The sequence below is a fragment of the Muscardinus avellanarius genome, assembly GCF_963383645.1.
Source record: "Muscardinus avellanarius genome assembly, chromosome: 1".
NCBI classification, from domain to species: Eukaryota; Metazoa; Chordata; class Mammalia; order Rodentia; family Gliridae; genus Muscardinus; species Muscardinus avellanarius.
This window is the reverse complement of record NC_137786.1, coordinates 65,909,133-65,924,853: the sequence shown is the minus strand read 5'-3', so window position 1 is coordinate 65,924,853 and position 15,721 is coordinate 65,909,133. Positions and strand designations below refer to the sequence as shown.

General features: G+C 42.8%; 1 protein-coding gene across 1 annotated transcript in view; it reads right to left on the bottom strand.

Moving 5' to 3' along the window:
* Nucleotides 1-305: 305 nt before the first annotated feature.
* The window catches only part of LOC308276202 (betaine--homocysteine S-methyltransferase 1), a gene marked incomplete at both ends in the record, with an annotated part of 30,005 nt that continues 14,589 nt past the window's right edge, over nucleotides 306-15,721 (bottom strand). The window contains 6 exons of the mRNA XM_080714801.1: nucleotides 306-492; nucleotides 2,573-2,801; nucleotides 5,943-6,125; nucleotides 11,744-11,891; nucleotides 12,240-12,431; nucleotides 13,930-14,048. Of these exons, the coding sequence (XP_080570927.1) occupies nucleotides 306-492; nucleotides 2,573-2,801; nucleotides 5,943-6,125; nucleotides 11,744-11,891; nucleotides 12,240-12,431; nucleotides 13,930-14,048 (1,058 nt within the window). The remainder of the gene's footprint in view (nucleotides 493-2,572; nucleotides 2,802-5,942; nucleotides 6,126-11,743; nucleotides 11,892-12,239; nucleotides 12,432-13,929; nucleotides 14,049-15,721) is intronic.

Here is a 15,721-nt window from a genome sequence, read left to right as displayed (position 1 = left end):
CCACCATGCCCAGCCGATTTATTTTTCCTTTGCTGCAGTAATTTCCACAAAACCTTATGCATGGTGGGTGATTAAGAAACCTGTTTAAAGCTAACTTCGAAAAAAAATTTTTTTTGCTTCTCATTAAACTTCTAAAACATACTTGAAGAATTGCCAAGTGCTACTTCTAGTCCTACTTCATTCAGCTAATCTCAATTATGTGAGTAGGCTGACATTAACACGGATTTGCCTTTAAAGCATCTTTTTCTTATTTGTACACATTCTGGCCCAAACAGAGGCACGCGCCAGTAATAACCACGAGGCGGCTACTGTGCAGATTTGAACTTCTGTTTCTCAAAGAGCTCTCTCAGCTGCTGCTCGGTGGTGGCTTCCTTCTGCTGCATCAGCTCGGCTGTCCCTTTGGTCACTCCCCAGGCGTCGGGCTTGGACATTGAGGGGTTGTACGGCCTGCCGGAGGCTATCCGGAGATTCTGCCAGTATTCCTTCCTGGCCCTGTGTGGACAAAACACAACATCAGACTCCTTCCCTAGCACTGGGCTCCAAGTCGCTGTGCTAGAACACGCCCACGGGGCCATCTCTGGGCTCTGAGACACGTCTGTTAAAGCACATTTATTAATCCAGACTCAGACCTTTTTACCCCTAGAGTCTGCGGGTCTCACATTACTTTGAATTTCTTCTTTTAACAAGTGCACGGGGATCAAAAACTTAGTGTGAGGATATTTCCCGTCCAGTTGACGACCTCTGTGCCCTCACACTGGGGCAACTCTACCCACACGCCCCCCCATGCCCCCCCCCACTTGTTCTTCTCCAAACCTGGGTTGTTTCTGCACCTCTGACTCTGCAGACTCAGCTTCTTTCTGTTTTTATTGTCTCCTTCTGGCTCAAGCCTCACCATGTCTGGTAGCCCTTCTGGAAAGCTCTGCACAAGGCTATGAAAACTGGCTAACTTGTCAATCTAACCGATCCCTGGGCTGCATGAGCCCCCCCAGGCTCCTCACGGCCTCTGGTCTGAGCTGGCATCATCGGGGGCATGAACAGTAAAAGACCTCCTCTGCCTCCTCCTGTGGTGAGTCTTCTAGCAAACTCTTTCTAGGCTATTCTCAAATTTCTAATTTCTCAAGACAAAATTCCCTATCCATCTCTCAGTGCCTTCCTGCAGGCTGTTCCTTTGTCTGGCAATGAAATTCATCCTTCATAACTCAGCTTTCTTGGACATCCTTAATTAACGCCCATCTGTCATTTGCTCCTGTGGGCCGTTTGTTCAGACTCAGCTGTGCATGTCTTCATTCTTGAACTTTTTTTTTTTTATTATTGGAACTGGAGATTAAACCCAGGTGGTGTCCTACCTCTAAGGTACACCCCACCCCTTTTAATTTTGAAACAGGGTCTCACTAAGTTGCTGAGGCTGGCTTTGAACCTGCAATTCACCTGTCTCAGTCTCTCAAGTACTGGGATTACAGGCATATGTCACCATGCTCAGCTTTACTATACCATCTGAATCTCCCTACTAGATTGTCTACTCTCTAGGAACAGGGCTTTGCCTTCAGTATAAATTATCTTTGACTCTGTCTAACAGATCGCTGTGTTCAACTAATATCTGCTGAATGCAGGAAGCCAAGCTGATTCCTCTGTTTGGAGCATCCATCCTCCACCCTTTTACTTTTCTACTTTCAAAACCCAGCCCCCCTCCCCAACAAAACAAAACAAAACAAACAAAAACCTTTCTTCTAAAATATCTTTTTTTTTTTTTTTTTTTTGCAGTACTGGGGATGGAACCCAGGGGCATTCTACCTCTGAGCTATACCACCCCTGGCCCTATTTTTTGTTCTTTATTTTGAAACAGGGTCTCACTGAGTTGCAGAGGGCCTCACTAAGTAGCTGAGGCTTCCCTCGAACCACAATGCTCCTGTCTCAGCCTCCCAAATGCTGGGATTACAAGTGTGTGCCACCACACCCAGCTAAAGTATCTTTCTATTAGGCAGAGATAGTCATTCTTTTCTCTTGTAACCTTTTAATCTATGCATCTACTAAAGCACTTACCACTATATAATACATTGGCTTTCTCCATTTTCCCCAGCAAAATGGGGACAACGAATTTCCATTTCTATAACACTCTAGTACCTTGCACAGTGCTTCATACAAATTTGTTTCCTTGTTCTTCCATGGAATGTAAGCTCTGAGGGTAAAGACCTTGCCTATTTTATTTACCACTGCATTATCAGCTCTAAAACTCTCAACACAAAACAGACTTAATTAGTATTACTATATTTAAGTTATACTTAACTTAAAAAATCAAAGTGATTCAATGTTAGTATCTACCACATGGTTGGTCCTTTACTGGAGGAAAAAAATCACATTATGTTGCCACTTACATTTTTACCTTCGGTATTTTTAAACTCCACTCTAGAAATTCTAAGGTTGTTTTATAAACATTTCTGTGAGAGAGCTGAAGGAAGATGACTAATTCTCCATGATCACACAGGAAATTAGTTGCACTCTTTTAATGGCCTCACTCGGACATACTCATAATCTGAACAAGTTGTGTTTGCAGGTGTAGTTGGAAGGTCCTTACCTCGCTCTAATCCAGGGCTTGGTGTGCATGTCCAAACCACTTCCCCAGCTGCCATGTTTTTCTGAAGCTGGTGGCAAAAACCCCCTTTCTGGGGCCAGCTCCTCCGCGATCGCCCTGATGTGGTAGGGCTCAAATCCACAGCACCCACCAATGAACCTGACCCCCAGGTTGTAGGCATCCCTGGCGTATTTCTGAATGTCCCATCTGGTTGCAACTCTGGGCTCCAGTCCTGTAATAAACAGCATCATATTTGAATTCCTTTCATTAAAAATGTGAAGAGAGCAATAAGAAGTATATAATTTTTTTAAGTATTAAAAAGTTATGAATATTCACTTCTTAGATTTAAAAAACTATTCGCTACTTTGTGTTTATATTTTTGGTTTTACATGCTATGGTATCCAGTCTTCTGGATGGTTTCAATGATTGCTGCCCTCTGATGTGTGTGTGTGTGTGTGTGTGTGTGTGTGTGTGTGTGTGACTAAGTATTAAACCTAGGGGTATTCTACGTCTGAGCTATACTCCCAACCCTATTTTCTTTATTATTTCGAAACAGAGTCTCACTAATTGAATTTGCAGTCCTTATGCTCAACCTCCCAAGTGCTGGGATTGTGGGCATATGCCACTGTGTTCAGCTCCCTCTGATGCTTTTGCCCTGAATTATACCATGGTTGGTCTGTGAGAGTAACATACAGAAGCAGGGGTGGGAGGCAACGTCGGAGGCCAGGTCACAACCACGTCATGGTTAATGCCTTGCTCTTTCTTGGAGCACTTGTCCACGGGAAGCCAGAAACTGTGCTGTTAGCGCCAGAGCTCACACATCACCATGGAAAGGCACAGGAGTGGAGGAACTGAGGCCTCCAGTCAACAGACAGCAGGAACTGACACCGACTCCCAGAGCCACCTGAGGGAGCTTCGGAAGAGACCCCAGCTCCCAGCAGGCTCCAGAAGCCTCCAGCTTTGCCCAACAATGGACCACAACCTTAGGAGACCTCCGATGAAAAACCAGCCAGCCTGGCTGTTCCCCAGTTCACAGGAACTGTGAGGCAATAAGCCTTTTTTTTTTTTTTAATATTTTAGTACTAAGGATTGAACCCAGGGGTATTCTACATCTGAGCTACACCCCCAGCCCTATTTTATTTTGAAACAGGGTCTAAGTTAGTGAAGGTCTTACTTAGTAACTGAGGCTGGCCCCAAACCTGCAAACCTCCTGTCTAGGCCTCTCAAGAACTGGGAGCATATGTATGTGTTTAAAAAACTAAGTATTGCCGGGCGTGGTGGCGCACGCTTGTAATCCCCGCGCTTGGGAGGCAGAGACAGGAGGATCGCACAGGTTCGAAGCCAGCCGCGTGCGCTGGCTTAGGAGACCCTGTTTCCAAAAAAAAATGTAAAAATGGGTCTGGGAGTGTAGCCTGGAGGTAGAAGGGCTTCCAGGAACCCCAGTACCACTAAAAAAAAAAGCTAAGTATTGCCGGGCGTGGTGGCACACGCTTGTAATCCCTGTACTTGGGAGGCAGAGACAGGAGGATCGCACAGGTTCAAAACCAGCCAAAGCTGGCTTAAGAGACCCTGTTTCCAAATAAAATATAAAATAGGTCTGGGAGTGTAGCCCAGAGGTAGAAGGGTTACCAGGAACCCCAGTACCACCAAAAAAAAAAAAAAAAAAAGCTAAGTGTTTGCTTTTTATTTCTTTTTTGTGGTACTGGGGGTGGAATCTAGGGGCTTTTCTACCTCTGGGCTATATTCCCAGACCTATTTTTATACTTTATTTGGAAACAGGGTCTCACTAAGTTGCTGAGAGCCTCACTAAGTAGCTGAGGCTGGCTTTGAACCTGTGCAATCCTCCTGTCTCAGCCTCCCAAGCGCGGGGATTACAAGTGTGCACCACCATGCCCAGCTAAATGTTTGCTTTTTATTTTTTATTTTATTTTATTTTATTTGTGGTCCTGGGGTTCCTGGAAACCCTCCTACCTCCGGGCTACACTACCAGACACCTATTTTTTTTTATATTTTTATTTGGAAACAGGGCCTCTTAAGCCAGCGAGTCTGACTTTGAACCTGCTCGATTCTCCTGTCTCCGCCTCCCAAGTGCAGGGATTACAAGCGTGGGCCACCATGCATGATAAGTGTTTGCTTTTTAAACCACTAAGTTTTGCAGCAATGTGTTATACGGGGAAAATAACACAAATGCCTTGCCACTCTTCCTCTGTGGTTCTTCAGGTCATTATTTTATAATATCTCATTTCTCTGAGCATCAGTATAGAATACACGAACCTATAATACTTAGACTACGGACCTCAGAGTGAAACAGGGGCAGAGGAGGCTGGCTAGGTCTTAAGGTGGACTCAAGCACACAGAGAGGCTTTACCCTACTGCCTAGACCCCAAGAGTGCCCTTGCTTCATCTCCTTGGTCTCTTCACTAAAATCTGCTATGCAATTACCCAGCCCAGCCCAACTGACCCTGCCGACTCTGGAGCATGTGAACAGTGTTCAAAACAGAAGGAGTTGGGTATGGTGGTGCACACCTATAATCCCGGTACTTGGGGAGCTGAGACAGGAGGATTGCAGGTTTGAGGACAGCCCAGGAAATTCAGGGAGACTCTCAGCAAACTAGTGAGACCCTGTTTCAAAACAGAAAATTTCGAGCCGGGCGTGGTGGCGCACGCTTGTAATCCCTGCGCTTGGGAGGCTGAGACAGGAGGATCGCGCAGGTTCGAAGCCAGCCGCACACACTGGTTTAGGAAAGCCTGTTTCCAAATAAAAATGTAAAAAAAAAAATAGGTCTGGGAGTGTAGCCTGGAGGTAGAAGGGCTTCCAGGAACCCCAGTACCACCAAAAAAAAAAAAAAAAAATTTCTTATTTGAAAACAGGGTTTTACTAGGTTGATAAGAGTCTCGCTACTGGCTGAACCTGCGATTTTCCTGTCTCAGCCTCCCAAGTACTGGGATTACAAGTATGTGCCATCAAGCCCAGCAACTTCCTGTTTTTCTGATGAGAAAATTAAGATCTAGAGCAAACAAGAGATTTTTTTCTTCCCTCAATCCAGTGATAGAGCTGGAGCCAGAATGAAATCTCCATGGGTCCCACCCCGGAGGATGACTTTTTGCCAACCCAAGAGCATGGCCTATTGGCTGTCGCCTCTCTGAGTTTACATTTAAGTTCAGAGGGTTTTTCTGTCCTGTTTTGCTTGTTGAGTCCCACCGTTTCTGTTTAATATCAAGAGCGTTTGGGCTTCAGGGACAGAATCAAGGGGCAAGAGATGTAGAGATAAGCAACCATTCCTCTACTATGACAGAAGTTCTCTGTCTATAGATTGATTCGAAATTTATCAAGCAAAGATATTGAGGTAACTTATGAAAATGTCTTTCTTACCAAAGGGGAATTCTGGCAGGTCGATAAAGCCCTGCTTGCCACAGTCGGGAGTGTGGTAGGCCAGGGGCTGGCTCATCAGGTGGGCCTTCAACCGCGCGGCCTCCAGGCCCTCCTTCATGAGCTTTATCGTCTGTAGACTAGTGGTGGGATCAAAGTGGCAGTTCACACCAACGATGGAGGCTCCTGCAAGGGGGAGAGCACATGTGCTTTAGGGGTGCACAGGCACCTCTTCATCAGGAAGCGTGCATCTGGAATGATGGATTGAGGTGTTAACATGTGGTCCTCACTCCCTGCAAACCTATCTCACCCATGAGCAAGAATAATTACTAGCAAGCAGGAAGTGCTTTCAGGGAAAAGTGCTTTGAAGAGTCTGGTATAATTGAAGTGTCATTTATGTGCACTTGGCAGTCCATCTTTTTTTTTTTAATCATTATTAGCGTATTTTTTTTTACTTTGAATTTTAGCAGTCAATTGTTCAGTGTTTGACATTATGTTGCAAGCCCCATAATTCGTCAACACTCCCAGCTGCTGGATTGCACCTGTGTTTACCGGAGCGCTGTTCATCTGGGGAAAATGAACGGGCCCTCTCACTGGGCCTGCTTAATCATTCCACAAGGCTCCGCCGCACAACAACAGAAAACAATTTGGAAAAAAGTTTTCCAGAAATCTATTTTCTAGAAGGAAGCCCATGTCTTGGATGAGAGGTTTAAAAAAAATATATCAAAAATCTTTTGACTTGAGCTAATCAATACGGTTAACAGCCTATCAATCACTCTGACTCTAAGCTTTTTGTTTACATTTTCGTCTCCCCAGATTTAGTGCTACACTGGGTTGTCTTCTTAACATTTTCTTCGAACATTTGTTGCTGTAAAGTTTTAGTGAAAACAAAATGTGTTTTGGACACTTCATTTCTCCCCCAATTTCTTCCCTAACACTATTATTCTCTTAATAGCCATTATATTCTTAATTTTATCTGGATCAAAAATCATTTATCAAGGCAATTGTTAGACATGATTTTGGAAATTTCTTCCTTCAGCAGATTTGGAAGCGACATGACATTACTCCATCCTATCAAAATGGGAGAAAAGATCAAATAGTACTTTTTATTCTTTTTTCTTTTGGAGATTTTTAAGTTTTGGGTAAAATATGTAATCATAAACTGGCCATTTTAACCATGTTCTAAGTGTACAATTCAGTGGCATTAATTACATTCACAATATTGCACAACCACACTATTTACAAATTTTTTGATCACCCCAAAGGGAAACAACTACCAATATTCCCCTCCTTTTACCCTCTGGGAACCACTAAATCTACTAATATCTCTCTGTACCATCCCATTCTAGATAGTTTATATAAGTTAAGCCATATAATATCTGTCTTTTTGTGACTGGCTCATTTTCACTTAGCACAATGTTTCCCAGACTCAATCCTTATTGAAACATAGATTAGACCTGCATCCCTTTTTATGGCTGAATAATATTCTATTGCATGGATATAGCACATTTTACTTGTCCATTCATTTGTTGAAGGACTCATGGGTTGTTTCTACCTCCAAAAAAAAAAAAAAAAACCCACAAAACTTGTTTTGTATGAACTCATGGCCTAGGATTTTGTATTAGAAATATCAAGAATAAGAGCAGGAGAGATTCTCTCCACATGCAGTAATAGTGACATCAACACTCAGATCTCAGGAGCAGCATAGTTTCTGATACCGCAATCCTTGGCGTCCATGTGGGGTGGGGTGTGATTTAGGCAGTGGTCCTCACTGAGTTGGGTCTGTTGTCTGCTCTTCACCGTTGTTCCCATTTGGCTTCACTCCCTGCCATTCCTCTGCCATTCCTTTGTCAAGGTTACCAGTGACCTCCATCTTGCCAAATCCAGTCCAGACCCCGCACACTCTGAGCATGCGTCTGCCTCCTTGGCTGCGTTTTGAGTGTTATCTGCTAACTCCTGCACAGTCCTGGAGTATCCCAGCACCCGCAGGGTTACTTCTCCATCTCCCCTTCCTTTTCAGCCCAGGGATTTCTATCTCATTCGTATCTAGATTTCTCCCAAATTTTCTTTCCAACCTGAACCTTTCCACTGGGCTCTATGTGCACATCCAACAGCTGACTTAACACCTCCACTTGGAGTTAACTTGTTAAAAAACAAGTTAAGACTTGTTTTTTAATTTATTTCTTGGATGTTGGACTGCCAGGGTTTCTCTTTTCTTTGCTTATCTTTATTACATTAATTTATTAGTTAATCATATGCTGACCATTTATTGGATATCTGTTAGGTGTTAGGACTCCTTGAAAGAATTTATAGAGAAATATAAATATAAGATATAGTCCCTGACATCAAAGAGTTTATCATTTATTTCAGGGCTTCTCAAAGTTTGTAAGACTATAATCAATTTAATTAAGTAGGTTCAAAGCCAGCCTCAGCAACTTAGTAAGATATTGTTCCAAAATAAAATATAAGAGCCAGGAGGGGTGGTGCATGCTTACAATCCCAGTACCTGGGAGGCTGAGAAAGGAGGATCACAGGTTGGATGACAGCCTCAGCAAGTAGTGAGACTCTCATCAACCTAGTGAGACCCTGTTCCAAAAAACAAAACAAACAAACAAACAAAAAACAGGCCTGTGATTGGAGGTAGAATGACCTCCAGCAACACACACACACACACACACACACACACACACACACACACACACACAGACACATTAAATTTAATTTAAATATATATAAATAATCAAGGCAGTAGCTATTCACTATATCCCCTTTTAGAGACTGTTAATACACGAATATGTCAAAGGCTTTGATAGGTTCTGCAGTAAAGAAAGCTACTTAACTTTCTTCTTCTTTTTTTCTTTTTTTCCAGTACTGGGGATTGAACCTGGGGGAATTTTACCTCTGAGCTACACTCCCAGCCCTGTTTTATTTTTTATTTTGAAACCGGGTCTCATTAAGTTGCTGAGGCCGGCTTCAAACCTCTCATCCTCCTGTCTCAGTCTCCCAAATCCTGACGTGCACCACCACGCCCAGCTTTTTTATATGACATTTTCTAAGTATATTTGACCATAGAACTCTATTTAAATTTTCATAGGTGGGAAAATATCTACTGAGGAGATTCCAAATGAGAGAAATAAACAGAAAGTGTCATCGTTTCTGAGAGGAGGAAGCAGTCAGTTGGGGCAGAGATGACCGTGTGGGACACTGGATGCAGAAGTTGAGCCAGATGGGCTGGGGCTGTAGCTTGGTGGGAGAGTGCCTGCCTACCATGTGCAAGGGCCTGGGCCAATCCTTAGTACCACCACCGGAAAAAAAAAAAAAATCAACTAAATGTTGGAAGGTGGACTAGATTTAGTAGGTACTTATTAAGGATCTATTTTGTGTTAAACACTGTGCCAGGCCCAGGGCATCCAGTGCCAAACCAAACAGACCTAGCCTCTGCCTTATAAATTTTATCATCTAGCGAGGAAGTCAGACATTAAATAGATTCAAGCAAGCAAGAAGCGTTAGGAAGGATATAAGCAATACACCGTGATATAAAAAATGGCGGCTACTACTCTGAACAGGATGAGGGAAAGATCAGACGTAGGACAACATCTCTGCCCATCAGCAGTGGGAATGATGAGAGCCTCCTCGGATCTTTTTGAAACAGTTAACTAGCTTCCCCCCTCCATTTTTATATTTCCCATAAAAATTGGGATTAAACAACTTAATTCCTAAATAAAAATATTTGTTTTCTTTTGTTTTGCTCTGTTTTGATACTGGAGATTGACCCAGGGATATTCTACCTCTAAGTCACACACCCCCAGCCCTTTTTTAGTTTTTATAGTTTAGAATAGGGTTGCTAACTTGCTGAAGCTGGGCTCGAACCTGCGATCCTCCTGTCTCAGCCTCCCAAGAAAACTGGGCTTACAGACGCGTATCACTACGCCTGGCTGTTCCTGTTAGTGAAAAATATGAAAGAGATATTCATGAAAAATCAGGGGTTGGATAAGAATCAGGATTAAACAAATTGCTGGTCAAAATGTTTGTTTCGCAGAGTGAGCCAGGCTCTTCCCCTGACCGTTATATAACCCTTGCATTTTAAATGAGGCAGTTTTTAAAAGAGGCAGTTTTGAAAACCATCTGTGAATTGGTACTAATTGAAATGCAGTGTGTGGGATGGAAATTGTATAAAAAGATACATTAGGTGGTCAGTATTTCATATCAAAGATTTTTTGATTTATTATACCAATTACAAAAGGCAAAGCCTACTAGTAATTTACGAGAATGGAAAAACTTTGGCAAGGAAGACAACTAACATTGAAGTTATTAATGTTTAAAGTACTCTACTTGAGACATGTTTACCATAAAACACAATTCACCCTAAGGTTTCATTTAGCTTGTCAAAAAAACATTCTTCTCAGTTCTAGGTGTTTAACCTCCAGCATAGGTCTAGTTGACCCTTTTAAAAAGCTAGTGTAGCCTGGCGTGGTGGCGCACGCTTGTAATCCCCGCGCTTGGGAGGCAGAGACAGGAGGATCGCGCAGGTTCAAAGCTAGCCCCGTGCGCTGGCTTAGGAGACCCTGTTTCCAAATAAAAATGCAAAAATAGGTCTGGGAGTGTAGCCCGGAGGTAGAAGGGCTTCCAGGAACCCCAGTACCACCAAAAAAATAAAAAAATAAAAAAAAATAAAAAGCTAGTGTATGCATGTGTTGCTTAGCTCTTCTTTTGGACTTCAATATTGATATTATTGTTCTTAAAAAGTAAATTATTATGATGTATAAATACAATGCCCCAATAAAAATTAATAAAAAATAAATATAAATAAATAAATATTTTTTTAAAAGTAAATTAATAGTTTTCCTGTTAACTAAAGGAGTCAACACTGGTTTCTAGAAGGATGTGCATTTGTCTATTATTTTATTTTATTTTATTTTTTTATCTATTTCTTTTTTGTGTGGTACTGGAGATGGAACCCAGGGACATTCTACCTCCAGGCTACTCACCCCCCAGCCCTATTTCTTATTCTTTACTTTGGTGGTACTGGGGGTGGAACCCAGAGGCTTTCTACCTCTGGGCTATCCTCCCAGACATATTTTTTTTTATTTGGAAACAGGGTCTCACTAAGTTGCTGAGAGCCTCACTAAGTAGCTGAGGCTGGCTTCGAACCTGTGCGATCCTCCTGTCTCAGCCTCCCAAGCACGAGGATTATAAGCGTGAGCCACCACGCCCGGTGTCTATTATTTTATTTATTCATTTATTTTTAATGTTGTAGTACTGGGGACTGAACCCAGGGGTGTTCTACCTCTGAGCTACACCCTCAGCCCTTTTTCTTTCTTTTTTTTTTTGAAACAAGTCTTGCTTGGTTTGCTGAGTCTTGCTAAGTTGTTGTGGCAGGTCTTGAACCTGCAATTCTGTCTCAGCATCTCAAGTACTGTGATTACAGGCATGTGCTACCATGTCCAGCTTTGTATGTTATTTTAAAAGGCTCAGCAGCTGCGTATAAAGCTCAGAAGTAGAGTGCTCATCCATCCATCCATCCATCCATCCATCCATCCATCTATCCATCCATCCTAGAAATTAAACTCGGTGGCATTCTACCTCTTAGCTACACCTCCAGCCCTATTTTATTCTTTATTTGAAAATGAGGTCTTGCTAAGTTGTAGAGGGCCTCACTAAATTGCTGAGGCTGGCTTTGAACCTGTGATCCTCTTATTTCAACCTCCCAAGTACTGGGATTACAAAGCACACACCACTGTGCCCAGCAAACGCACTCGTTTACAAGACTCCATCATTGTCAAGAGATGGAAATCTGTGGTCACCTGCTTTCACCAGGCGCACGGCACACTCGCCGGGGGACACGCCATGCAAGTCTCCTTCCGGGCCGATGCACATGGACGCTGCCACCGGCTTTCCAGATGTTTTCAAGGCTTCTACCGCCCACACGGCTTCTTCAACATGTTCAAAGTACTGAAATACATCCAGGTTAGAGTATGGTTAATCATGTTTCTTACGGAAGGACGAGAACCCTTCTGTGAACTGCGTAGTGATATTGAGCATATTTTAACCCAGAACAGAAAGCACTGACAATTTAGTATGACTTGCAGTCTAAAGGTTTGAAAAACATTACTTTGGAGTAACTGAATGAAACTAGGCAGAAGCTCCAATTTGGAAAGAGATTTAAAAAATGAAATATTACTGTTAACCGGTCAGGACTGTCACCTAACCCCTCCTCCCCCCGTGGTCAACATGAGAGCAACAGGGAGTGAAAATGGACCAAGAGCACTTGTCTTGTCTTTGAGCATTATCTTTGTTTACCTCTGCGATGAGAAAGTCCACATTCTTCTTCAAAAAGACCTGTAACTGCTGCTGAAATATTTTTTTCACTTCGGTTTCACTCTTGCAGCTAAGGTACGAAGGTGTCTGGCTCACACCTCCTGCGACCAAAGCATCTCCTTCACTGGCCACTTGCAGGGCAATGTCACAGGCAGCTTCATTGACTTTCTGCCCCTAAGACAGGTGAATATAAGGATGCATTTAAACTTTAGGTGAAACTGAACAAGAATTGTTATTCAAATGCCCACGTTTCCGTTTTTTGTATCCAGGGGAGATGTTATTCCAGAAAGGAACAGCTATGGAGTAGGTCAACACTTAGCCAACGTGAGCGGGTTGCAAAAACAACACTAATAATAATACAGAATAACTATCAACCTAATGGTAATGTCTAGGATATAGCACTATATCAAAGATCTGTGAAAGGATAAGGTTTTTACATAAAAGGGTCTGGTCTGGTATCTTCCAGCACCCAAGCTGCAAGGACAGGAATACTTGGCACATATGGTGGTGGCCATGATGGTGACAGGCTTTTATGATTACTAAGATTAAATTCAAAGAAAATGACAGCAGAGTTCTTGATTTTTTTGTTTTATGCACTTTCTCAATCGATAAATGCATACCTAGTAAGGATTTTTCTAGTTATTAGATATTATGAGCCTGGGGTTGGCTTTTTTGGTTTGTTTTCTCTTCTTTTGAGACAGGGTCAGCTGCATTGGGCTCAAAATCCTGGGCTCAGGAAATCCTCCCCACTTGGCCTCCTGAGGAGCTGAAACTTTAGGCATACCACAGAATCCTGCTGGGCTGGGAGTGTAGCTCAGCAGTAAGGGGCTTGCCTGTCAAGGAAAGCTCTGGGTTCCATCCACATGACCACCAAAATCAACCAACCAACCAAACAAAAACCCTACCGTTAATTTCCAAAAATAAACAAAACCAAACACTGTAGGTCATATAGGCTCATGGAATTTTATTTATTTATTTATTTATTTATTTATTTATTTATTTATTTATGCAGCACTGGGGATGGAACCCAGGGGCCTCTACGTGTGGGCTACATGCCCAGACCTATTTTATACTTATTTGGAAACAGGGTCTCACTAATTTGCTGAGAGCCTCACTAGGCTGCTGAGGCTGGCTTCAAACCTGCAATACTCCTGTCTCAGCCTCTCAATACTGGGATTACAAGTGCGCACCACCATTCCTGGTTAGGCTCATGGAATTTTATAACTCATTGTTCCTTTTAGAGATTAGGAAATCTCAACCTTGATGGGGTAAATGGTTTCCCCAGCAACACAGCTGATTGCAGCTAAGTCAGGCACCACTCCAGGTTTATTGGCTCCTTATGCTTATAATCTTTTCCCTACACTATTGTATGCTGAATAGTGGTAAGGATAAACGAGTCTCTAAGGATGCCCACTGTACTCAGCAACTTAATCTAGAGACCGGGAGAATGATCGACTGTTAAATACCTCTTCTGCACTCTGCTTCCTTAAATGCCTTTCTGTTAATTTTAAAGACTCAAGCTAGAACCTAAGAAGGTTATTCACCTTTCTCTCATTTTTGTAATAGTAAAACTAAAACCAAACTCTGAAGAGGCTTTGGTATTTTTCTGACAACTTGAGCAGGGACGCGTGTGTCTGCAGTTCCCTTCACCCCCACCGTTGTCTGTACTCACAGATATCTTCTCTGCGACATAGTTTCCTCTGTTCTCCAGCTTGTCCTCGCTGGCGTAGAAGGTGAAGGTCTGCATGACATTCGATCCAGCTCTGAGAAACTCTCGGTGAAGCTGGCGGACTAGGGGATTGCACAAGGAGGGCTGTTATGTCTGCTTCTTAACCCACTTTGTTTCCAAAAGGTTCTCAGATAAACCAACAGGAAAATAACTACTTAGATCTCTACTTGTTTGGCATTTGCACATCTTGGTGGTTAGCAATCTAGACACTCTTAGCAACTCCTGCAAACCTGCTCTGGCTAGATGGATGGGTGTCTGGAGAGCGTGCTAACACTCTTGTATTTGCTGAGGGTTTGCTGTTCATTTTGTTCATTGTCAGTCTGTTTATTGTTCAATGACTGTACTTGTGTAAGGCACTCATGGATATGAGGATGAACAATCCATCATCCTGTCTTTGGAAAACTTAACAGTTCATCCAGGAATAACTGACTATAGCACTACATGGCTGGGCTATTTGGGAAGAGATGGTTTCTACCATGAGCATGAAGCATAGGGATGAGAAAGGGCCCATAAAGAAGGGGTCTTTTGAGTTGTACTTTGAAGAAGCTTTTTGTCAGGCAGAGAAAGCGGGGAATGGCATTTCCTACAGTGGGAACAGCTTAAGCCAAGAAAACGGGGCAGGAGTAGGCTTGGCATTTGGGGGAGTGCATGCCTGGAGTTGGGGAAATGTTGAAGTTGTAGGAGATGCAGGTAGAAGGGGCGGCTGAGGGCAGAGCGCACCATGCCAGGGATCCTGGGCTCCAGGCTACAGGTGAGAGATTGATTATTGATTAACCCAATGTTTTCACAAGGCAATTCTGTTAGCAGAGTGGCTAAGAATTGAAGCAACCTTCCTAGGCAGAGGCCCACGAACAGACTCCAAGTGGCAAAGCTTTCACCAGCTGGGGAAAATATGGTGGGAAAATTTCTTCCCCAGACTCTAAAATAGTGGCTCCATCAAGAACCTAAAGAGGAACCTACAGAATGAGAGATCTTTACCAGCCACCACTCTGATAGCGGGCTAATATCTAGAATATACAAAGAGCTCAAAAGACTACACTAGCAAAACAAACAACCCAATCAAGAAATGGGCAAATGAACTAAACAGACACTTCACAAAAGAAGAGATACAAAGGGCCAATAGATACATGAAAAGATGTTCTTCATCACTGGCCATCAGGGAGATGCAAATCAAAACTACACTGAGATTCCATCTAACCCCGGTCAGAGTGGTAAGCATAAAGAAATCAAATAACAACAAATGCTGGCGAGGATGTGGGGAAAGAGGAACTCTTTTATACTGTTGGTGGGAGTGCAACTAGTTCAGCCACTATGGAGATCTGTGTGGAGATTCCTTAGAAAACTGGGAATAGATCCACTATATGATCCAGCCCTACCACTCCTGGGTATTTTTCCAAAGGGTGAAATCAGAGAACTTCAGTAATATATGCATACCTATGTTCATAGTAGCACAATTCGTAATAGCCAAAATATGGAACCAACCCAGGTCTCCATCAACAGATGAATGAATTGCAAAGTTATGGGAAATACACACAATGGAATTCTATTCAGGTATAAAGAAGAACAAAATTATGGCATTCGCTAGAAGATGGAAAGACCTGGAGAACATTATGTTAAGTGAGATCAGCCAAGCACAGAAAGAGAAGGGACATATGTTTTCTCTAATATGCCCAAACTAGGAACCATTGGGGATACCAGAGAGACTCCAGATAATGGAGGGGATGGAAGGATAGAG